Source organism: Parasteatoda tepidariorum, chromosome 9 (assembly GCF_982258835.1).
Source record: "Parasteatoda tepidariorum strain Cologne lab strain chromosome 9, Ptep-v5.0, whole genome shotgun sequence".
Classification (NCBI taxonomy): Eukaryota; Metazoa; Arthropoda; class Arachnida; order Araneae; family Theridiidae; genus Parasteatoda; species Parasteatoda tepidariorum.
In genome coordinates, this window is record NC_141763.1 from 39,175,965 (window position 1) to 39,202,766 (window position 26,802).

General features: G+C 29.1%; 1 protein-coding gene across 1 annotated transcript in view; it reads right to left on the reverse strand.

Moving 5' to 3' along the window:
• Window positions 1-26,802, reverse strand: part of LOC107443070 (neprilysin-2) — a 102,989-nt gene that overhangs the window by 19,431 nt on the left and 56,756 nt on the right. The window contains exons 3-10 of the mRNA XM_043046407.3: window positions 24,984-25,106; window positions 19,729-19,890; window positions 16,646-16,729; window positions 11,780-11,991; window positions 9,736-9,915; window positions 4,360-4,446; window positions 3,340-3,464; window positions 1,988-2,210 (exon numbers count right to left, since the gene is read on the reverse strand). Of these exons, the coding sequence (XP_042902341.1) occupies window positions 1,988-2,210; window positions 3,340-3,464; window positions 4,360-4,446; window positions 9,736-9,915; window positions 11,780-11,991; window positions 16,646-16,729; window positions 19,729-19,890; window positions 24,984-25,106 (1,196 nt within the window). The remainder of the gene's footprint in view (window positions 1-1,987; window positions 2,211-3,339; window positions 3,465-4,359; window positions 4,447-9,735; window positions 9,916-11,779; window positions 11,992-16,645; window positions 16,730-19,728; window positions 19,891-24,983; window positions 25,107-26,802) is intronic.

The following is a 26,802-nucleotide window of genomic DNA, read 5'->3' on the forward strand; positions in this document are numbered from 1 at the left end:
AAATTACTGAGCTTTTTGAAGTCCCTATAGAGCCAGAAAAACGGTAACTTAATCATAGTCTGTTAGTTTTGAACATATTTTTTTTACTCTGTATACAACTAACAATTATTATTATTAATTCTCATTTTCTTGACTTTTTATAAATAAAAAAAAAACTATTTGTAAGTTTATATATTGTTTATGGTGTATTTTATAAATTCGAAATGACTGATAGTATGAAAATTCAACTATTGGAATTTTATGATAGATAAGTCGTTCTAGTGACGTACGATCACATTTCTGGCATTAAGACCAGTCGATACTGCCTCCCCTTGGAAGTTCGAAACCACTGTATTAAAACACTCTGTACGATTCTTATAAATGTGGCTGTTAAGTATATATCACAATGCTAGCTGCAAACCAAAATTTAAAATAAGAAGAAAAAACAAACATATTCTATCTTAAGTAAATTTTTTTTAAATAATGTTTATGTTTAAGTACAGGGTGACACAAAGAGATGGGAATTTTTGAAATGAATGGTGGCAGCCACGAGCAGGTGGCAGCACTGCGGGATAGTGACCTTGAGCAAGTAAACACTTAGCCATTTTAGTAACCATGGTTCAGTGGAACGGGCAACAGCGTGTGTTTCATAAAAAACAGGGATAGTTTGGAGGCTGCGCAGTGGGACATTTTTACAACTTCGTCAATGAAGAATCTGGAATCTCAACATCAGATTTCAAGGATACATTCGTACCGGAGGACGGCATTTAAAGGACGTAATTTAAAAAAAAAAAAAAAAAGAAACAAACTTAAGGTTTCAATTGCCAGGCTTTACTGGATTCTGTTCCATAAAAGTTACCGTTTTTTGTGTCACCCTGTACATGCATAGGTTTTCCATGATGTTCATTAAATATATTATTAATTTCAAGTAAATCTACGATGTAGTATACAACTCCTACTCAACGATTGTGGATATAGAAATGGGGTTTATGTGTTCGATTTTTGAGATTCGGTATGAATGCATACGTAACGAGTTCACATGATAAATCTTTGGTGGCTGATAGCTCTGTTGGGGAATTAGAAATATAATAGCTTAATATTAGAGAGACAATAGCATAGACATTGACCTAATTAAAGATAGAGATTTGGCTAACAGCTAAAAGACTTTGGCAATGGCTGTTAAAGTGCATTACTGCAACTGTGATGAGTTATAAAGAATTATAATTTAATTCATAAAAAATTATATATTTTTAATTTTAAAGTGTGTCAGTATTTACCTAGAAAATTGCTTCTTACAGAACGGTTTCGTTCATCATATTTTTTTTTCTTTTCACTTCTTGTTTAGGTTACAAATTCCTAATTATATTTTGCCTCTAGTTAGTTACACCACAGTCAATGTTTGAAATGCCTAATTACTTTATAGAATGCTTTTAGACAAAACAGAAAATAGGAGAATTTTTATATTACTATATGCTTAGCCTAATCATGTATAGAACACCTTTAAGTTTCTCAAAAGCCATTCCATAGAATGTCAAAGCAATTTTGAAAGACTATTCCTTTCATATTTTTCAGGTCAATTTCAGGAACTCTCGATTTTAAAAATTGATATAATCATGCATAAAAAGCGAAAATCTTCAAACCTCTCTTTTCCAGGAATGTAAAAGTGAATAGTTTCAAATCTTTCATTTGATAAAGAGTTAGAAAGATAAAACGGATTAGATTCAAGGTTATAAGACATACTTGGTACAAAGTACTCTGAACTAAAAATAAACTAATCGATCAAGTATATCATGAATTGAACATATTTTAGTTCGATTATCTTTAAAAAAAATATGTGGGTGGACATCGAAGGTTGACAGAATGAATATTACGGTGGATAATTGGTGTAATGAGTCATTAGAGGCTTTAATTATCCTCCTTGAGATCAGGGTGGAATATATTAAGTTTTAGAAGTGGCGAAGGCTAGGTAAATAAACCAATAAGTAATATTTATTTAGAATTTTATTACCGAATCTTTACTCCCGTCTTTGAAGTGATTCTTCACATAAAGGGATGCCAACGCTGTACTCAGACTGCCAGATAGTGTGCCAAGGCAGTGTTCCCATCGTGCCTCCTGACTTACTTTGCCAGTTAAGATTGTGCTGTAGTGTTGAGTGATTTCACCCCATGCACGGTGAAGAGTTGGAAAAGCTTGGCCAACAACACGCCACATCAAATAATTGGCGATAACTCTGGAAACCATTAAAATATAATGTTATTATAATAATGATAGCAAAACTAAGGGGTACCGATATTAAGTTTAACGAGAAAGACCTTAAAATCATAAATTTTTTTAAAAATAGGTAACAGTTTTCTTATTTAGTATTGAAAGAAATTCAGTGCTATTTTTTACGATATTATGACAAAAATACGTCAATCAGTTTTGAGTTAATTTGTCTATTTTCTTCTTTTATTTTTCTCTATAATTGCCAATTGCCGATAAATTTGTCTTTAGTTTAAACTTTATATGGTAATTTTTCTTGTCAAAAACCACTTTTTTTTCTATATGGTCAAAATTTACTCCATTCTGAACTAAACTTGAAAACAAGCAAGCTATTCATGATTTCGTTATTTGGGAAGCGTTTAATAATGTTAAGTTTTTATTTTAAAATTTATAATAATTTTTTTTTGTAAGAAATCATTTGAACACAGGTGAACTTCTATCAAAAATGTTATTCGTTAATCACTTAAATGTTTTGCTAAAAATCGTGCTTCATGAGATGCAAAAGATGTCAACTTGATGATCGTCGTCTTAAATTGATTAAAAAATTTTGAAGTTGAACTAAATAGATAATGTCAACAACTTGGAAATTCACGTTTTTTCCAATCTCGTAAATTTTTGAGTTAGGAAAGCTAACTCCTCAAGTTTCTAAAAGATGGTGCAGTAAGAGATCTTATCAAGTTGTTCATAACCTCTTTACTAGACCTAGACATCATGTTTGTAGCTATAATTGAAGTGATTTAAAAGTTAAAGAGTGGTTCCAGACTTTAGAGGGTATATTATATATAGTATTAATAAAGCAGATTATTCTATTATTTTATTATAATAGAATAAATCACTCTTAAAAATTATACATTTCTTCGGTGCTACTAAAACATCTACTGAGAATATTCATTTTGATACAGTGAGAGATTCAAAGTTTTTCGCACTATTTTCTTTTCTGTTTCATTGTTTCCGAAAATCAGTTTTGTTCTTCAATTTTTTTTATTCTCCTTCCCATATTATTATTAAAAACATGATGTAGAAACTAATAATACTTGATACTAAAAGTTCATTATTAGATAATGCTTTAATGTAAACGATGTTTTGACCTTTTTTACCTTTTTTCCGTTGACTGTAATAGTTTTTCCAAATTCTTTACATAGTCTGGAACAATCACAATGACTTCTTCTGTTTTTGGTATTTGGTTCATGAGCAGCTTGTTAAAATATTTTTCCCATTCCACCTAATTAATAGAATAATATGTCTGCATTAATAATTTTAAAAAAAAATTTATAAAATGTGTAATTACGACGTTATATGAAATTTACGAGTAATTTTGTAATGCGTTAATAATATTTTATTATACTAAATAAAACTATTACGTTCTTTACAATTTTATTATATCTATTTATGTGCAATTAAGATAGAACTTTAATAATTCAAGTGCAATAATTTATGACTAATTCTGGTCATACAATAATTTATAATAATACAATGAAGAATTTGACTGCATGTCTTTGTGTTTGATTACACACACGCACTGCAATATTTAATTATTTTTTATTCACTATGCCAGAAAAAATTTGGAAATTAACTTGGATAACATAAGGGAAGGCTGAATTAGCCTTTTTTTTTAAAAAAAAGTTTAAGTGCTGCAGTTTGGTATATCCTGCACTATTGCTTTTTAAGGTTAAGTGTCATGGCTGCCATACCCGGCACTGATGCTTTTTTTTAGGATAAGTATCTCTGACCAGTATACCCTGCAGTAATTTTTATAAGTGTAAGTGCCACGGCCTGATATACCCTACATTGATGTTTTTTAATGCTCAGTACCCGGTACCCATTTGTCCGGTATACCCTGCACTAATGTTTCTTAAGATTAAATGCCGTTACCTGATATACTCTATCCTACTATTGTATCGAAGTGCCATCTATTGATCCGTAAACTAACTACACAGGTAGATCGCATATTGGGACAATACCAGTAACTTTAAAGTTTTTTCTCTTAAAAACTTTAATTATATTCTTTCTAAAAACACTTATTGAATAACTAAAACCCACGTATTATATTTTTCCTCAGCTCTCTCTTCGCTACAACTTCGCAGTTTTTTAAAGCTTTTCATTATAAAATAACTTACATTTGGCGCTAAAGTGTAGAGGTCATTCACAGTCATCTTATTGTAAAGTCTGCTGATATTTCTTCTCTCTTCTCTGGGAACTGATATCTGAAACAAGAGAAAATATACGACAATAATTTCAATGTTGTTTCTTAATTTTCATTTGTTCTTGAAGATAATTTTTTTCACAAAAATTTGACAGCTTTTAACCAATAAGTTAAGCGGACAAAAAACTAATCACCCCTTGAAAAGCATCATTAAATTCCGTGTAATTCCTTCACAGATGATGATGATGACGGCTGACGGACATTTTTGGAGCTCTTTGCAGTATTTCGCTTATAGCTCACTTATTGCAGAGTGAGAGATAAGATGAAGTTTACAGAAGATGAACAGCTTTAAGGAATTGCAGAAATGATTGTAACCTGTGATTGTCTGAAGTTTCCATCAGTATGAGAAAGACATAGCCCCAATGCCAAGTTGTTTTCTGAGTATGGAGCGCTGTTGAGCCAACAGTGGACACATGAGTATGATGTGATCAATATCGACAGGTGCATCGCATCTACGTTTATTATTTGGGGCGAGGCCAAAACGGGATAAATATATAAATTGATAGATGGATAATCCTTGACAGAATTAATGACCACTTGAATTTCGGAAGAAAAGGTATTCGCAAATTTTAGCAATCATGCCGCATCCTGTTTAAGTCATTTGTTGAGTGTTTTATAGCACAAAATCATCAATTTAAGAGTTTCGGCGTTTTACTCAAGTATCCAATATGCCCAACAAATTGTCTAAGGGGCCGTTCAAAAAGTACGTACATCCCGAAGGGGGGGGAGGGGATTTGTTATTTTGTATGGTTCTGTACGATGGGGAGAGGTATTATACAAAGTACGTACATTATAAGCAGACACCAAGTTTAAATTTGACTTTTTCCTACTCATGTATTATACATATGTTTGTTTTTGCATTTTCTTTTTCACACGGCGACCACTTGTCAGAATGAGTAAATCAGATCTCAAAAAATGTTGTCTAGCAAAATAAAAAATTGCAAACACCAAACTTTCCCCGAAACTTTTTCTGGTACCTATAAAGATAAAGTTGGGTGTTATTGTTTAAATAATTTAAGTGAATAAATTATTTTAAATAAATATTTAATTTTTTTAAAACATAACTATTTTAATTTTTATGAAAAAGGGGGGTAGACTAATAAATTGTACTTACTCTAAAGGGGGGAGTAAGACCTTATGTACGGTAATGTACGAAGAAGGGGGGGGGGGAGGGGGTTAAAATTTCTCCATTTTTGTGTACGTACTTTTTGAACGGCCCCTAAATGATTTTACTGGCCAATCGCGATGCAATGGGGTTTGTGAGTGTTCATAAAGCAATCAAATTTTCTCTTATCCTGAGAAAATTAGCCGTCGTTTTCTGAAAAAAATTAAAATCGTCTTCTTAATTATTCGCCGATTGAAAGGGAGTAAACAGTATAATCCTCATGAAGATCCCGATTGAAAGGTAACACCGGATCATCCAGAATGCAAAGCAAATATGCTGTTTCATGCAAATGGTCACCTTAGAGAGCGGATTTAAGCCACAATGAGATGAACATCCTCAAAATAACACGGGCTCATCTTTGTGTTGTTTTGAGAATGTTCATCTGCGCTTGATGATATTTATCGTGATTTATTTAGGGTTATTTCTGTCTCGTGAGCTTAGAACATATAGTTAAAAGTTAATAAATGGTAGTTGCAAAAATATTTGCTTGTACAAATAACGATATAGGCTAAACATAAAAAATGACACAAGATATTAAAATTAAGATGGGAAAAATATTTTTTTTAATTTCCGGGTAACAAAGAATACTGGCTATAATTTTTTTAAAAATCCAAATATGGTACTTTGAATATTTTTTATTTTTATTCCCTAATTTAGATTAATACATCATATCTATAGCCTTAACTTGCATTTTCAATACAATGCATTCAGTTCTGCACTCAATTTTTCAGAGTCTATGCTTATCTTAGTTTAATTCAGTTCAGTTTATTTTAATTCATTTGTCAGTTTCTTATCACATGCTAAATGGAAAGCTAAAACGAAACCAATTGTTTTTACTTATCTTGCAAAGTGATGACTTTAATGAAGTTCTATAACAACGCATTTTGAGATATTTTAGATAAAACAAAAGAATATCTCATTTTCAATGGAGTTTAGATAAGAAGGATAAGCTGCTTTCATCAAATATTTTATCAGAAAATAATGTGCTGTAGGTCGTGAAAATATTTAAATTAATTTTTAAAGTAAAAAAACTTTCTTTATTTCTAAAGTTTGTCTTGTTAACAGTAGTTCAAAAACCATTATGGCTGCTGTTGATAATCATAACCTAAAGCATTATTTTGAAACCTCTCACTTAATTGAACCTTTCAAATTTAGATGGAAAATAGAACGATTCACGCTAAGTTCCACACTTACGGTAAAAACACCTAGTTTTTACTGCTTCGGAAAAAAACGGTTGAGCATTTCAAACGGTATCAAATGGCATGCTCTTATGGGGAAAAGTCCCAGCTCTCCAAACATATATTTTCATCTGGTTCCAAAGGAATTGGAAAAAGTCGACAGTAATACTTGGATAACTGCTCGTTTGCTGGATGTAAACGGCAAAATAATTCGTCACAGTTCACAGTGGAAAAACAATGATTTTTTGTTCAACTTTGATTATGACATTAAAGGTGAAATCTCTTTGTACTGTTTACCTTCTGATACCTTACTAATTGAGTGGGAGATGATTAATATTGACCCAGAAAAAGATATGCAAACTAAGCTGTTTTGAAAAGGAAGAAATGAAAGGTTAATTGGAAGTTTGATTGCATTATGTTCCGAATTAACTGAAAAGATTGAAAGTGAAATAAATTAAGAAAGTTTCATCGCCAGATTTTGATGATTCTACGTTGTTTGTAGACGATGTTTTCAATGCAAAAAGTAAGAACCAAATGAAAAAAAATAAGTAAACTGCTTTAAAAAGGAAGAAAAGAAAGGTTAATTGGAAGTTTGATTGCATTGTACTCCGAATTAACTGAAAAGATTGAAAGGGAAAATAAATTAAGAAAGTTTCACCGCCAAATTTTGATGCTTCTACGTTGTTTATGGACGATGTTTTAAATGCAAAAGGTAAGCATAAACAAACGCCAAATCTCTATCCTGATTAATTCTCGTTCGGTAGCTACTGCTAGCTTATTGCTATTTATCCTATCAGGAAATATATTCAAGCAGCAGATTTTGTTGTTATCGAAAAAAATAGTAAGTAGTCTTTAGTTGGTAAATGAAGGTATAAATTCAAGTTTGTTATGCTTAATTGGATAATTATGCAAATTCGAAGCCAGTTCATCTGAAAAAAATAAGTAAATGAAGATGTAAACTCAATTGTGGGTTTTGTTTCATTTCCACACGTGTTGATAAGCATGTTAGTATGCTTGTTTTTAATTTCAACTTTATAAAGGTAACTCTAAAAATTTTAAAACAATCAATTCACAAAGCAACATATTTCAACTCAGCAGGATAGATTAGATACAATAACCAAGAAGAACGGAGAAGAGGAAAGGATGGAGCTTTCTGTTGTGGTTAATATCAATAATCTGAAATATTGAAATTTTATGCTTGTTTAAACACCAAATTTTTTAACTACATTTGTAATAATATATTCAACTTTAAATTACGAGTACTTATTATTATTTTGCTATTTTTTGTTGATGCATATTTTTTAAAAAATGACAAATATTTATATGTTTTTGAAATGTAGATTTCGTTTTAATAATATTCTAAAGCTAATGCTTTTGGATCAATAATAAATTTCCTGAACTAAAAATGACGTTGTATGGGTAATATTAAGAATGTACTTTTTAATTTAATATCTTATCTTAAGAACTAGATAACTTTAGTGTCGAAATAACAATCTTATTTATTTTAGATATTATTCCATATTAAATCTGATTACAATGGGATTCCTGCAAGTGACGTAGTGCGGTATCTCGATTCTGATTGCTTACGTGACATTTGCTTACGTTAGTAACTGTTCTTTCCATTCTATTTCGAGTATGCCAAGTCCATCAAGTATCGATTCTCTTAAGCGACACAATTTTTATTCTTTCACAAAGATTTCAGTTCTTTCACTAGATATTTTTTACTTAACACAAAGACAAGCACGAATCCATGTCGAACGCGAACAAACTAATTATGCATCGAAATTGTGCCAGGCACACGAAATAAAAATAAATCAAGGTTACAATAAAATGCATAAATAAATAATAAATCTAAGTTAAGTAAAAGATGTAGAAGAGAAAGAATTATATTTTAACAAATTCGATATGCGTTATGGCTTTGTATTTAATTAACTTCACATTAATTAACATTATAACTCATGTGGAGAGATTTAGTTTGACTTTAACGCGCCATTTTGTTTATGAACGATCAGTTGGCGACGAGTGAATGGTTTTTGATACATGGCTTTTCGAATCTCTGTCGCCAAAGAAAATTAAAAAGCTACAGTTTAAATGCCTTACACTTGAAGCAAAGCGATGATTTTAAACTATATATATATAATCTTGCCGTGAAGAATTATCTGAACTTTGGAACGAACAAATAAATTAAATATTTTAAAAGTTAATAAATTTTTTTAAAAATCATTAATTTGGCGGCTTTTTTCCACTAAGTTGAATATTATCAAAATTACTGTCTTATTCTTAGTTTTTGAACATTTTTATGAGCCAATATCATGTTGCATCGGAGGCAGTCTTTAAATATTAAGAAATTAGGCCACAAACGCTTTTCAATTTCACAAAATTATGGCTTTTCTCCATATTAATGTTTTGCGCTATTTTCAGAATAAACATATGCAGTTCTGGCTTTAGATAGGCTAAACTTGACTTAAGCATCATCAGCAACTGTCACAAACTCACAGCAGTATACATAGTATTCGCAAACAAGTATTTCATATGATGACCGAGCATTCGTGAAACAGCTTTAATGATCAGATTTACCTTCAACGCAGAAAAAGACACCGGTTTTTCATGTTGTATTTGATAACCATAAATAATTAAAGTGATAAATATGATATTTTTCACTTATTTTGACCTAATTTAATACAAAATAATGAAAAAAAAGTGTGAAAAATATGTTTCCAAAATCTCTGTTTCAAAGGGTTAAAGCCAGTCCCTCTATTTTAGTACGTGAAAATTAGATCTTCAGATAAAAATATATTCGCTTGTTGCACTAAATTTTATTTTACTCTCTTTACCTCGGAGAGTTTTAAAATGTAATTGCAACAATAATTATATTTTTTCTGGTATAACATTTTTCGAAAATACTTTTTAATGGAACGTATAATAACTAAAATAAATTACCACTTACATTAGCGAGAGATATCTCAAAGTTCAGCGCCTCCTTCATTTCTATTTCTGCCCTTGATTTGTTTGCACCAAGTAGTACTGCACTGTCTACCATCAGATGATAGTAGGCTGATACCAGAGGATCCTCCATCCCTTTTAGCAAGTAGTTGCGATCAGGCATTCCAAGACTAGATTGATCCAACTACATAATATTCAAGAATTTGAATTTAAACAAAAAACATTGAGACTTTGATCAGCTAAAAACTACTTATCCTAATAATAATATTCACGTTTTTGAAATATAATTAAAGGTAGCAAGAAAATCAAAATCGATTTATACTAATAAATAAGCTCACTGGATTAAAAATCATTCCCACTTAGAGAAATCATGAAAACATCATTTAAAAATATCTGTGAAATTTTGGGAGTAACTTCTTGTTATGGATTAATTAAGTCCACTCGCTGCTGAGATGACAACTAACCTGAACCATCCTGTCTATTTTAACATTCTGAATAATAATTTTTTTATAACCGTGGTTGAACAGCAGATCCAATTTTGAGTTTACGACTAACAATATTCGACTCCGTATCCAATTTGTCTTTGTGGAGGTCTTCTTGATTGAACTAACCCACATTAGCGTAACATGGAGACGAAGAGCTACGGTTAGCCTGATGGCAAGGAAGTCTAACCCATGATCCGTCTACCACTGAGGATATTTTACATCAGCACTGCGGTCAGTGTTAGCTGAGTGTAGAATTCGTATGGACCAACTATCGCTGCGATTCGAACTCAGGCGAGCGCTCATTCGAGCGCTCAATCTCCTGAGCTACCACAATCTTAATTAATTATTTTGAAACATTCTGTTTCTTTTGAGTAAACATCTTCACTATTAGTGAGTGCACTGCTGATATCCCTATCTTTTAAAAAAAGACAACTTTAAAACTCATCGGAGTAGGAAATATATCAGAGATTTTTTGAAAAAACGCATCTTACATCCTAAATGGCCTGCACTACAACCTGATTTAAACCCCACACCAAAGGTGAGGTGTGAGTCTTGTTAAAAGAGCTGAAATACAGAAGTAAGCACTCCCGCCTGGCATAATTGTGTGTAAAAACTAAGCCAGGTGGTTATGAAGAGGACGTTATACCCGGGGAAAAACTCTTCATGGCAAATCCCCTTTCGCCTACATAAATAAGTTTAGAGAAAAGTCAGTTCAGGTAAATCTAGTGTAAACCATAAAGTTCAAATGCTGAAAAAAATATATCAAAATGCAAACAAATTATGGCTAGAAAAATCTGGTTCACGCAATGACAAAGCAATCACGTAAAAATTTGTTTGCATTTCGATATTTTTAAGTCATTTTTTCAGCTTCCAAAACTTTAAGATTTACGCTAAGTTTACCTGAACTCAATCTTCTCTAAACTTCAAATTTTTAAATACCAATGGAGGTGAAACAGAATTTGCCATGGAAAGTTTCGCTTGTGGTAAAGCGTCCGCTTAAGTTCAGAGGCAGACACGGTATTAAGTTACGATTTTCATGATTTCTCTGGGATTGACTAATTATTTATTCGGTGGATGTTTATACCAATAAGAGACTGCTCGCCATTAATTGAAGATAATTCAATTAAAACTATATTGCATTTAATTCTTTTGAGATTAAAATGATATGCTAATACCGTAATAACTTTGATTTCGATAACATCTTGACATTATAATTACTTGTCGTAATATGAATTATAAAACCTGACACATTCTATTCTGATTACAATTTCTTCTGGATGAAGAACGTAAAATATTTATTTAAAAAAAAATTTTTTTTACCTAATTTTGTCTCAAAATGAATTACTAAAACCATTTTTGTTGAAGGTTTCTAGTTAGTTCAGATTGCATAGCTTGCAAAATTTAAACCGAGAGTATTTTATTAAACTGTTTCTTATAATACTTATCAGAGCTTATTTTGCATTATTTTTACATCTTTAATCAGACAAAACCCATAGTAATTTGTAAGCAGATATTTATGAATTAGGATCTCATAAATAGAAATAAAAAACAAAACATATTTACATCTATTATGTGGCGTGTATTATTTCTGATGTCCGGTCCAATCGAGACGGACAACAAAATATTGTGACCAAATCCAATTTTTCTGAGGCTGAATAAAGTATCCATCCAACTGAAATTCTCTTCATCCCATTTGTCACCGTCCACAGCAGGCCATCCTCCAATATCTTTAACTATTTTTTCTAAAGGTCCATTGCCCGACATCTCAATTTGGGCTTAAAAATAAAATAAATGGATTGCTTTCAGTATCCAAATAGTTATTAAAACCAACAATAACTAGCTTGTTAAACAATCTGGATATTCGAATAAATTTTACAAAGCTTCAAATTACTGTTTGCAATACTGCTGTATTGCTTTAAACTAACTTAACCCGCCCTCTCTCCGGTTTCGCCCTTTCTCGCTCCCGTGATACTGACTGGCTGGAGTGTTCAGTAGTAACGCACCAATAAGAATAAAATAAAACTAATTCATTTCTTATGCCCGGAAAACATTTTATTTCTCATTTTACACACCAGATGGCAGTACCAGGATATTTTCAAGGTAATTGCTGATAGTTAGTTTATTTTAAGCTAGATGCCAGCACTAATCAAATGCGTTATACAAATACAAAAGCCAAAAAAATGGGCACTTTTATGACCGTTCTCTTGAAAATTTATCTGGTTAAGGGGTTAATTTATCTCGTTAAGGGGTTAAAAAAAACTTACAAATAAAAAAAGAAATTAAATGCGTAAAGCAAATTAGTGCATATTAATTTATATTTTCAGCTTTATTATTTCTCCATTTAGCTCCATTTGAAGTTGTTGATAACAGGGTAAAGATAACAACGAAGAATATGGAGAAAGTACATAGTGTTAAACCCCGCAATAGTGAGCACGGCTTATAGTGAACTCCCGGATATAGTGAACGAAATGTTCACTCCCGTGCCTTGCTACACACGTATAATGTTATTTATTGTGGGTGTAGTGAACCAAGAAAAAAGAGGAAGTTGGACATAATGAACTTTTTCCTGTTTTTCGTCTGATTTATTTTCTTAATTTTTTTGCAATTATTTTGAAATTTTTACTTCGAAATAAATGCATATACTGATTTTTAAAACCATCTGTAGCATGGAATGTATCAATAAGGATTTTTTTCTTGTTTGCTTATAATTGAAAAAGTTACTGAATTGATTCAGCATTCAAGGAATCCGCAATCTTCAAGTATCTGGACAAATGCTTCAAGTCAAAGCCGATGAATTTGCTAAGCAATTTGGTAAGACTACCTTTACGTGCTAGAATGGCTGGTTCGAAAGGTTTAAAAATCGGAATAACATAATATCAGGAAAAATTATAGGAGAGTCGGAAAGTGTTTCCATATTTGATGTTGAAAATTGTTCATCAGCTAAAGATTACTAATATTTTTTGTACGCAAGACGAAGAGTAATAAAAAATAAAAGTTAACACATTTTTATTACTACGTATTATTTTTCAGTCAGTTTTGAATTTCCTTTCATTGGTTATTTATTTAAAAAAATATGTAATAAAAGAGGGGAGTTTGGAACTATTAGTTATAGTGAAGTTTCGGTTACAATGAACCGAAATTTCGGTCTCTTCAAGGTTCACTATAGCCGGGTTTTCACATACTTATACTTATATCTGTACAAATTGTATTTAAATTATACCGCTTTTATGAGCTAAAAAATTGGGACATTTTTGGAGCATCAATGGTTCTTTTGCGACCAATTCTTAAGAAGTCAAATAGGGAATTAAATAAGAATAAATCTATAAATTGTTTTAAAAGTTATAGTTTTCGTTTAATATGGATGACTGAAGTTTATTCCCACTTCTGAGGAAACTTTTAATCGTCAAATAGAAATTACTGGTGAGGATAGGTATAAAGGATGAATTTCATTCAAAGGGGAAGTTCATTCGATTTAGAACAGTGGTTACCAACTGGCGGCCTGCGAAGCCTTTTTTTTTTTTGTGGCCCGCGAACTAAAATATATTAGTTGTCATTTTTTGCGGACAATTTTCGTAAAAAATCTATATGGGTTCAATTTCTTTCCTTAAAAAAAAACCTAATTTCTTCGCTTCTGTGAAATTTAACATACCAACGGTGCTAAAAAATTTATTTCTCAGGTTTTGCATCCAAGAAAATATTTATTCAAATACAAAAATAATCGTGTATGTTGCTTAAAAATCTACTTCTAATTTTAATTTGTAATTCAATACGTTTGTTTTGTACAGTTTGATAAAAATCTGACAGTAATATTTAATGTTCCGTCAAACACAAAAAAGTCCTATATAAAATTTTGATAAAGTTGCGGCCCGGCATTTGACTGGTGTTTTTAATTGCAGCTCCCGGCCTCATGTAAGTTGGAAACCCCTGATTTAGAAGAACAAAATACGGAAACAATACTTCATTTTTTTAGATATAGCAATTTCAAGCGTGTTTGTAGGTATACGTAAAAAGTGTTATTTTCATACATTGTGTGCATTAAAACGTTCATAAAAACTAAATTATTAACAGCGTGCATTTGTTTTAAATTTCTTTCGATTCAGTGCGAAAAATTACAACTTTACATGTTTAGATAGTAATATTTAAGTTTCTCCCTCTCTGTAAATTTAAAGCAACGGTAAAAAGGAGAGAACAATCTTCAAATATTTGTATGGGGTCGAAAATCTAACTTTTAAAACAATTTTTAACTTTCCTCCAGTTACTATTTCCGTTTTGAAGTTCTTTTTCTTTTCTTTTTTTTTCGAGGGAAGTAACTGATTTTTTTAGAGTTGAATGTTGGAAAATACAGTGTACAAAATTGAAAGAAAAGCGTTTTTTCTTTCTTTTTTTTCCTTCAAATTATAAGCTACATCAAAATCGTTCTGACTTGTTCTGAATGATTGTTTAAATAATGGTTTAATTTATAGTAAGGTAATGAAAAGAAAAGGTTCATTTCAACTGCGAATAGAGCAAAAACTATTTTTTATAAAAATTTTGAAATTAATCTGCACAAATTAATGCAAAAATAGTATAGTTACGTTTAAAAAAAAATTTTTTTTTAAAAAAGTAAAAAATTTACGAATTTTTCAACCAGTAGCACAATAATTTTTTTTTATTCGAAAAAACATTCCAAAATTTGATGTAATTTCAATAAATATGAACAGTTTATACCGTGAATTATGAAAAATAAAACAGAAGATTTATTTTAAGATTAACTCAAATACTATAAAAAAAATTACAATAAGTAAACATAACCCTGCACGCGTAACGAAGACTTAACTTTTGGTCGAAATCGATGTTTTATCTAATGTTTACAATTTCCGTGGCGGCTGTGTAAATGCGTGCGTAATTATCAAACATTTGTATCATATATGAAATGTTATTTTAAAGTACTCACCGAGCCCGGATAGCTCAGTCGGTAGAGCGTTAGGCTTTTAACCTAACGGTCCAGGGTTCGAGTCCCTGTTCGGGCGTAATATTTTGCGTTAAATATAGCTTGTTATTATTTAAGTTTAAGCATCTAAAAAACTTTAAATTAATTCTTTGAATGCGAAAAAGTATGAAAAATATATTTCAAATCCTATGTTGTTGGGTGAGAGAAAAAATACGCTTGGAAAATAATGCACTTTGAATTTTCAGGAATTATTATTTTTTTTTAAAAATTATTAAAGTAAATTACATAAACAAAAGAATAAGAAAGTCACTTTAGGATGTTGGTAATTTTCAAGAACTCAATATAACAGTAGCATTAATTTTATTCTAAGCGTGACTTTAATCGATACTTGACATCACAACAAAAGTTAACTCCCTAACTATTGATTTAACGTCGTGGCCCGAAAAGTAATCATAAGTAAATTTTTCTTATTCTATTTTAATTTTCGAAGTAATAATTTATAAAATTATTCAAAGAAACTTTATTAGCTTATAGAAAGGAAATTTATTTTTAAATGTTTAAGTTATAAAAAATAATGGTATAGTTCATTTGAATTTACCACAATTTTACAACGCCGATATATTTAAACTACATGATGATTGTACTTCGGGGCAATATGTAAGAAAGTGCATTCTGTTAAAAATCAAGAATTTTAAAAATTATTCGTATGTTGTACCAGGGAATATGTACTAAGGAACTAGATGTGTATAATTTTAAATGCATAAGATATCTTTTGTTTTAAAAGGTTTTACTATATCGTAATCTATTAAATAAATTTCATATTCTATAAGTATATTTTAATGTAATGCTGTATAACAATATTACACAGCAAAGCGTATTTTGGAACAATTTGCAACTTTTATTTTAAATGACCGACAAATTTTTGTAGTCAAATTGTTTGTGATGGAAGCAATATTTTATAAATAAAAACGTTGGATATTTAAAAGTTGTCGTCAGATTAAAAATCTGATTATAATTAAAAGTAAAAACTAGATGTAAAAAGAGCTCGAAGGTACAATATTCTGTTCTAAACATTGAAACTAATTGAAACTCGTTTGAATTCTCCCGAATTGGGTACTAGCAACTCCAGAAGAGTTACGTGATTATACCTAACCATGTGATTTAAATGAGATTTGATTGGATGCCTGTAAGCGACGTTACGCATGTGTGTCAAACCTTATCGGCTTTTGAGTCTATGAATGCCAAAATTTAACAACGATGACGTCACTGAGCGTGCATCCAATTAAAAAAATTTCTTAAAAATCAAACCAACTGGTAGAGAATGTTCGGTTTCATTTACTTAGTTAAGAATCGAATTTTACATCACTCAATATCATAAGATCTTCTGTAATTATTTAAATAAATACTGAAAATTATATATACAGAATAGTAATTATATATTTACTACAATTGTACGGTATTTGTTTTTGAAGTAAGTCTATAGAAAAAAACATACTTACTAGTGTTCATACAAGAATCATACATTTTTTTCAAGTTTAAAATGTATTGAGATTCTGATTCTTTTATACTTCCTTCAACCATAGCTAGAAAAAAATGAAATCGTATTTTTACGTTAAGACAATTTATTTCTAATGATTGAATACACATTTTAAAAATATAATTACAAATAATGAAAATGTAAGAATTACTACAAATTGAAAGAATTACTGTAATATAGTGATAAGCCTCACTATCTCCGAAGGTGATAATTTTATATCAAGCAGTCTCTTAGTATTGAGTTGAGATGGGTACAAGTTTTTAGAATTTCCACAAAGTCGTAACACAATGCTTTGAAACATGCATTTCTATATGAAAATCGCGGAATCGATCATTGGAATCTCTTGAAAAATTTAAACGTTTGTTATATTACTCCAACATTTTCATTAAAAAACATTTAGTGATTCCTATACTGCGTTTGACTAAGCGTGCAAACCTCGTTTACCTATGAAAGTTTTAATTGAATCTTGATACCCAAAAGGTATAGTGTGTTTTACTGGAACCAGATAAATTTTTCACAGGTACTAGATGGAAGTTTCATGAGATGGAGCTATATAAATTATGCACAATCAGCTCTCTCAACATGCAGTCATGATGGCTCTGAATTCCATTAAAAAGAAGAAATTTCACAAGTTCGAAATATTTGATAGTGAGCTTATGCTGGATACAAATGCAAGTATCTCAAATATTTTTCAAGATGCATAAATATGAAATGAATAAAATTTTCTACATTAGTAAATGAAACATGAGTAAAAGAATCTAGTATATGTGTTACTGACAATGTATAAAATCTGGGATTCTATAGAATGCTATTCATTAATCATTCTTTTTGATGCTTAATAAAAAATCTACAAATATTCTATACATTGACAAAGCAACGTTAACAATAATTCTTTTATTTCTTACTTTGCCCAAAGAGCATTTTTCAGTCTATAAAATGCTATTCATTAATCATTCTATATAATGATTAATTAAAAATATATCGATATTCTATATGATTCCTAGACAAAGTCTACAATAACTCTTGTATTTCATACTTTGAACTAAATGCATGTATCCTTTTATAAAATGCTATTCATTAATCATTCTATAGAATTACTTTAAATAATTATTCTTTATAATTAAATATTTGGATATTCTAGTCATTGGTCTAGGTAAAGTGAACAATAATTCTTTTTTTCATACTTTGTCAGAAAAACACTTATCAGTCTATAGATTGCTATTCATTAAAAATTCTACATAAAGATAAATAAAAAATACGCAGATAATCTATAGTATTCATTAATCACTCTGTATAATGATTAATTAAAAATATATCGATATTCTATATGATTACTAGACGAAGCATACAATAACTCTTGTATTTCATACTTTGAACAAAATATATTTATCCTTCTATAAAATGCTATTCATTACTCATTCTATCGAATTACTTTAAATAATCATTCTTTAGAATTAACTATTTAGATATTCTGGTCAATGTCTAGGCCAAAGGAACAATAATTCTTGTTTTTCATACTTTGCCCGAAAATCATTCGTCAGCCTATCGAATGCTATTCATTAATAATACTTTATAAAGATTAATGAAAAATATACAGATAATCTATAAGATGTTAAGACAAAGTATACAGTAACTCTTGTATTTCATTCTTTGCGCCGAATATATTTATCATTCTTCAAAATGTTATTCATTAATCATTCCAATGAATTAATTTCATTAATCATTTTTCAGAATTACTTTAAATAATCATTCTTCATATTTAATTATTATACAGGTATTATAGTCAACGACTAGGAAAAGTGAACAATAACTCTTGTATTTCATACTTTGCACCAAGAGAATTAGCCACTCTATAGAATGCCTAAGCTGAGATAATGTAATAATTCTAATGTTTCATGTTTTTCCCCAAAACAGCTTCATTTAAGTTTGTAACCACTGTATTGAATCACCCTGAATCAATAAAAGTATTGATTGATTGAAATAATTTCAAACTGATAATCTAAAATATTCCACACCTGCTTTTTAAACTTTAAAGTTTAATAAAAAATAAACTTTTGAAAACTAATAACTTGCAGCAAACTATATGTTATTAAACTTCAAAGGAACTTTTTGCACTATTACAGATTGGGCGAACGATTTTTAAGCTATTTGACAGACTGATACTCACGTTGAAGGAATTAAACTGCAACTTTTTTCCCATTTCTAATTTTAACCAAGATCAAGCATTTTCAAAAGTAGTTTTTGAACTAAATTCATAGAGTTGTAAGAGTTTCTAGACTCTAGTCATAAACTTGGATTCAGATATGAACGAATAATATTTACGAACGTTGAGCTGGGAGTGAAACTGCAACTTATTTTTCAAAGTTTCCTATCTTCCTAGTCACAATATATTTCAAGCAAGATATTTTTTTTTTAAATGAGCACTCTATAATTTATAATTTAATGTGTTTCTCATATTTTATGTTTACTGCTGTTTATTTTTTATAAAATGTTGTGTTAATATTATTATGTTCATTGTCCGAAATTTAATTTTTTTTTGCTTAATTTTAATAAAACTTTTGAATCAAATAACAGTTTTTAAAGTTATCGGAACAAATTCTTGTTCCACACTAAAATGTAAATTGCATTGAAGAATAGCAATTAATAGAAGCAAAAATATCAAACTGGGATTTTACTTATGATATAAGAAATAACCATAAAATTGTAAAAGGTATCTGAAGTACGATTACTTAATCGTAGACAAAAATAAGTAACAATGAAATGTGCTAAACATTTCGAAAACCCAGAATTCAACACTTTTTTTGCTTCTTCTGGTCAATATAAGCATTTTTTATATTATTCACTTTGATACTTTTTTTTAATAAAATCTTCATTTAAAAATAAAATTCTTCTTTCCTTTTGAAGAAGCGTTTATTTAAATTTTACGTACTAAAATTTCTATTAAAATAATTCAATTAAAATAATTTAATTAAAATAATTTTTAGTTTAATTTTATGACATGCAATTGTATGTTTGTACAACGTATTTTTTGTATCGAGAACTTACCCCTTAATTTGAGATCCAAATCATCTTGTAAAAGACTGAATACGTTGACTGCTGTTTTGTCGTCAGGAATTATTTGCTTATTCAACCAACCTCCGCAAGCAAACTCGTAAAAATTGTCACAGGGCTCAACTTCTTCATTAATATTGTTTAGAATTGTCGCAGCTAGGAAAAGAGAAAAAAAAAAGTAGTAGTCTCAAGGAATTTTCACATTTTTTTCAAAAAATAACTTATTTAGGTAAGTAGCAGCTCTTTTTTCCTTCTGGATCCTCCCCCTTTCTTATGCTTTAAACATGCACGCTGCCTTGTGAATTGATTTAGAATGCTGGCGCACACTGTGCAAGAAAAAACAAACAAACCTGAATAACTTTTGATCTAATGGTCTGATTTTCAAGTATCAAGGCTTAATTTTAATGGTTGGAGGCTCTCACCTTAAATGTGTTTAATAATTAGTTCAAACTATATTTTAAGTTACGAAACTAGACACAAAAATGTATTTTATATGAATAAACGTACCCTTTTTTTTATGCCGGATTTGGATTTCTTTACAAGATTTGTAAGATTTTCTCTTGACCAGTTTGTGTATAAAAAGTTTAAGTGTAAAAATCCGACATTTCCAGGTGTAAAAATTCGACAAAGCTGCAATTGTTTTGCTCAGATAATGCAAAAGGTTTCCATTAAAGTAGGGATCTTCACCATGTGAGCCATGAGCAACTACATTTACATTTGGGAGATGGTCAACTAAAATATTTTATTTAGTAAAACCAACAGTTTGAAAATAAAATTACCCGCTAAAAGGACTATTATTTAAGAAGATAACTGGGAGTAAGAAAGTCTTGACTGATGAGGAAGATTGAAGGATTAATCCATTTGATGATTTACTAAGATTAAATGGAATAATAGACAATCGACTTAAAATGTTTACATTAATATTTATTTAATTACAAAGATTCAGCCATTTTACAGTAAATATTACTGTAATTTTACAGTAATATATATTTAATTACAATAAAGGGACTTTATAGTAAATATTACTGTAAAAAATAAGGCATTTCGATTTTTGTTCTGCAACATTTTACAGTAAAAATGTATTTCACGGAGAAAAATACTGGCGCCATGCGTGCCAGTTCTTCTTTCCGTAATTTGAATAGGAGTTTTCTACAGTGTAAGCAAATTATAGTATAAATAGAAATTATCATCGAATCTTAAGAAAAAAGTAACCAATCTTTTCAACGTTCATAGACATGTGCAAAAAAAGAAGTACGTTTCTTTTTTTAATTTAAACTGCAAACATAGAACTTACATGTTTTCTCAGCATATTAACAATTTATACTGGATGTTATTATGTTATGTAATGCATCGCAATTATGATAATGGATGAGGTAATTACAAAAACTGAAACTCTAATGCATCATAAGCATTAATTAACTTTTATTATGGGCTCATTTGCTTAACAGTTTGATTACCGAACATGTCAAATCGCCATCATAGGCTAAGTTTGTGAAAAACTATTTTTGTCATTTTATCACTCTAATGAATGAAGTAACGTAGATGCATGTAATAATGATGTGCTTCAATTAATTAGCTTTAACAAACGAGACAACGTAGTTTTAAGTAAGTTTTAAGAAACTAAAGAAGTTAATTTCCTTCCTCATTTATGCGAAGTATTATGATGGAATAATTTTCCGCCATCCTTATGTTGCTAATAAACTTTCAGATATGATTATAAACTGTAATTTCTAAATTTAAGAGTGTTCTTCAAAAACTTTTCGACAAGAAAAATATAAAAAGGATGAAGTTTGAGTGCTTTATGTCGATGCAAAGCTTAGAAAACTATTTTTCTGGAATGAGCTTGACTTTAAAATAAACAAACAGATTAAATATATAATTTGTTTTAAAACTTTTAAAAAGGCGCCAATTAGGCTAGAATTCTATTATCCAGGGTTGCTCTGTAATTCCTGGATAGTGGGCCACAAAAACCAGAAAATGTGATCTTGGGATTCATTATAACCTAAATCATAATTGCAAAAATGCCGGTTGCATTTATTTTTCTTTTTAAAGTAAAATTCAAAAAACTTTTTTTTTTACTTTGCAGATCGCAAAAATTAAAATAAAAATATTTACTGCAAATAAATCGAAACCGTTCCAGTTTCAGGATTCCAGATCAAAATGTTTAGGCTCTCGAAAGAAAGTAAAATTTTATTAATACTAAAAGTTACCTTATGCATTATTAAGTTTTTACAGAATTTACTAACTATGTATTTGTCACTAAAGCTGCTAGTACTGTAACAATTACAGTTGCGAATAGAATTTTGAAATTATAATTGTTTTACTTATCTATTTTTTATTTTGAATTTTTACTTACTGCTACGAAGAAAAGTTGAAAAACATTTTGTGATACTTTTTTTTCATACATTTTTATTGGCGTTCAAACAATGAATGAACCAAGAAAAATATCTTTATGGGCCCCTTTAGTTCACAGATTCTAGATTGTACATTCATGTAATATCTAGATGAGAACACTGAAACCAACGAACAATTTTGATTTTTTCTTTCTAAATGCAAACTACGCAGCCTCGTAGTTTTTTTTTTAAATATGTTAAAAAATTCCATTTCAAATACTTTTCATTTTTAAGAAACTATAGCCTTTTTTTAAACTCATTTTTGCACCATTCTCACCATCAGAATAGAGAAAGCACCAACTGATACTGATGAGTAGATACTGATAGGTGAAAATTAATCCATCAGTTACAAATAAATGTAATGAACTCGCAACAGATATTAAAATAACAGACTATTCATTCAATTTTTTATTATAGCGAAAGATCCTTCAAAAGATTATTTTATAATGTATTAGTAGGGGTAATGGGTTAAAAGTTCGCGGTCGAAGCTTCGTCACACTGAACTTGGCGGAAAAAAGTTTGCGTGGACAAAACCTCAGATTAATTAATAGTTAATTTATGTATAAATTTCAATAAAAAAAGCTTTCATAAATAATATAATTCTAATAAAAGTAAAAAGATTAAATTAAATATTTTTTTTATATTTTATTATTTTTATCTAAAAAACTGAATAGAAATGATAATTTGGAAAAGTTAATTTCGAAAATTTAATGTTTTAATGCTTTAAGTTCATAATTAATTTAATTTTAACAAATGCAAAAATTTTAAATTTGAAAATTTAATTACAAGATATTTTATAATTTAAATAATTTGCTTATGAGTTTTCCTTTGCATGTAAATTAATATTAAAATTAAAATAGTAAAATATGAAACTTTGTATACAACCCTGCCTGTAAGTTCTAGGTTAGCGAAGTTAAGGGTCAGCGAAGTTTTACTCACGCAAAATTATTGATCGGCAGATTTTGGCGGTGAAATTTTCTACAGTGAAGATTCAACCACGAAGTTTTAACCTGAACACGGCCTCAATATTCCGTGGTTCAATAAATGAAAATAAATAAATAATGCTACTTATAAGAATATCATTTATAAGATTGATTCTAAATCAACAGCATTGCTTGTAATATGGAATAAACATACAATTTTAAACTGCATCATAAAGTATAAGTTGAGTTTCACTCGAATTCAATTCAACTTGTACACGATAAATTAAAGTATTTATAAGTATTTGCAAAGTAAATGAGAAATAAGAAATCACTGTAAATAGCAGTTTATGTTTTTTCCTTTTTATACAACATTTTCTCTGCTGATAATCATACTTTGCTCAGAAATAATAATAACAAAAAACAGCAAAGTGTAATACATTTTAGTATTGCAATGTTTTTTTATGCTCTCAAATTAATTATCATTTGTCATAACAGTCAAGAGAAAAAATTTAACAAGGTTTATTGAAGCTCTTTCACCCTAGAAAGCACAAAAATGACACCGTTTAATTGCCTTACACTCGAGGAAAGGCTATAATTTTATAAAATATGTACCACCTTGCAGTAAAGAAAAGAACTATCTAAGCCTTAGAACGGACAAATAACTTAAATATTTCGAGTGTTATCAAAAAAAAATTTTTTTAAAAATCACCAATTTAGTGTGATTTTTATACTTATAAAAATTACCAAAATCAATAAATAATGATCAGTTTTGGGCAATATTTAAGAGATTAGATTATACATCTTTGGAAAAAATAGTTAAAACTTGAAAAATTAGATCACAAACGCTTTTCAGTTTCATAAATTGTGGCTTTTCCACATATTGACGTTTTGCGCTGCTTATAGAATTAGCATGCAGGGTTCTGGTTAAGATAGGCTAAACCTGATCTAACAGCAAAGATTAATTCTTCCAAGCGCACAAAATAGCGTTCTATTTTTTAAAAAAAAATTTTACTTCATGTGACTACAGAGCCCTCGAAAAACAGCTTAAACAGACGCCTCTGAAATTATTTCCTTTTAAATGAGCTAAAATACAAGGGAGCAGTTTTTATAGTTTTTTAGTCATCAATGTCTTTTGTTAAATATCTTAATAACTAGTACTGAGATTCAGTAAAGATGAATAATTGTTTTCCAGATTGATTATTAATAATTTCAATAATTGGTTAAGCAGAACGTAGCAAACCATACAATTTTGATCTCCATTGAACCATTGAATTTTGATCTGATTTTTCTTAATTTTTTTTTAAATTGGAGACAAACGATAAAATACTATCTTACCATACAGTTATCCATTAAACCTTCAACGCAAATGTGACACAGGTGTCAATTATATGTATATACACATTTTTTTAAAAAAAAAAAACAGTCTAATAGTTACTAAGAAATCTGTTTGATTATCGCAAATATATTTGTACTAAAATGTAAAATCCTAAAAATGTGGTTTAAGATTTTCTTTTTATTCATATTCAAACATTTATGAATAATTGATTTTTTAAATTAGAGAAATTTCAATAATAAACACTTGTTTCTCTTAGATCTAAATATACCTGCAAATATGAAAAATAATTATTTGATAGTGAGCGGTGTTTGAAAAATTTCACCTTTTGCAGTCAGTGATCCATGCCGTATTTCATAACCTTAAGTTGTTAAAATGATGAACATTCCCCCCTTAGTTTGACTTAAATTAAAACAAATAATGAAAAACGTATGAAAAATATGCTTAATAAAAATTCTGCGTCAAAGGGTTAATAGTTTAAGAATGGGTGTATTGCTTATTTTTCATCAAGAATCTTCAGCTTTTTACCATCAAGCAAAAAAGCTGAAAAAGATCGAATGATAATAGCGTCAGGCACTAAAGCCTAAGAAATAAGCTTACCTGCTTTTACGCAACCTGGTTTGAGGCAAATTCCAACTGCATGTGGTGGGGTAATGACATTGTACATTGAATACACTAATTTGTCAGCATTACTGGGAAGACTTAAACTGTCAGAATTGCTACCTAGAAAACAAAAGTAAAATGTAATAAGTATAGTTTTCATTCGCTAAGTAAATGAGATTAACATGAAATGAATTAAATGAACTAAAATATTTGCGTGTTTATCTTATTCGAGTTTTTTATGCTGTTTGAGTTTTTATTCTATATGAGTTTTTATATTATTTGAATTCTTATACTATTTAAGTTTTTATCTTATTTGTGATTTCGTACTTTTTGAGTTTTTATCATATTGGAGTTTTTATGTTATTTGAATTTTTTTTATCTTATTTGAGTTTTCATTTAACTTGAAATATAATTTTTATGAGTATTTATATTATTTGAGTTTTCATTTAGCTTGAAATATAATTTTTATGAGTATTTATATTATTTGAGTTTTCGATATGTGTTGAAAACAACAGAGAGCAAATCAATGACACGTAGAAACTGAAAGATATTAATAAAGTCACGTATCTCTTCACTCTTCTTTCAATCTTTTTTTTATGTATAAATATTTTTTAAAATAAACCAAGTTCGAAACATTTTGGAAAAAGTTCTTTTATTTTTAAAAAAATATGTTTCTTTACCAATATTGCAACCGCTAAAGAGTAAAAATAGTACCACATAAACAAGCATACTATAATTTTGTATGTTTGTGAAAACGAAATTCTGTGTTTCGTTACTGAAATACGTTCTTTGTTAGTGACACGAAACTGTAATAGGTCTGTTTTTGTAACTCTATTTCAGTTAGTTAAATTATTCATATGTAGGACTAATTTGTTTTCTTAATTTGGACCTCACAGGTGGTTAAGAACTCATACAGTAGCATTCAAAATATTATAAATTAGAGGTTATGAGTGTAAGTAATTATCCTTGTTCCACTTATCCACTTTAATAACATTTAATTTTGTGCAAAATAGACACATTCGGTTCTTGTGACTTCAACTGTCAATTAAATTCCTGGACAAAGATTAGACATGAAAGATTAGACCTAGATTAAGATATGGCCAATAACCTGAAAAGTAGCTGAAAAGTTTAAGTCTTTAAAGTGTAAGACTTTTTGCGTACTTCAGTCAAATTTAAAATATAATTTTCACCAATACTTATATAACGTAAATTAATTTACCGTATTTCATCAAATAAAAGTATGGTTTTTTTTCCTGTTTTGAAAATTTCAAATGAAATTACGTTTCCATATCTTCGACTCTTCGTTTAATAGAATATTGTATATATAAATGCAATAAGCGAAATTTATAATATTGAATGAAAGAAATAAAATATCATAAAAACACAAAACTAATAACCGAAAAATTAGATTTTTGACTTTTTAAATTAATCTTTTAACTTACTAAAAAAATTTTTAAAAAAAATCTAGAAACCTTTTTTTAAAATTTATCTTAAAAAAAATTGCATTGACTTTTCTTTCGAATGATTTTTAAAAAAAATCGTCGAAGTAATATTTCAGTTCATATTATTATTAAAAAACACACACACACACACTCACCAGAATTTTTGTAAAGTAAATAAAAAAATTATTATTTATAAATAAACGTAAGAAAATAAATAAAATTAGCATATTTAATAAACAATTAAAATTAAATGAAATAAAAAAAATATTAGGAAATAAAGAATCAGTAAAAAAACTTCTTAAATCTTCTTTGATAGCCGTTGGTAAGTACTATATTCAATTCATATATTCAATTTATTCTTATTATTCAATTCA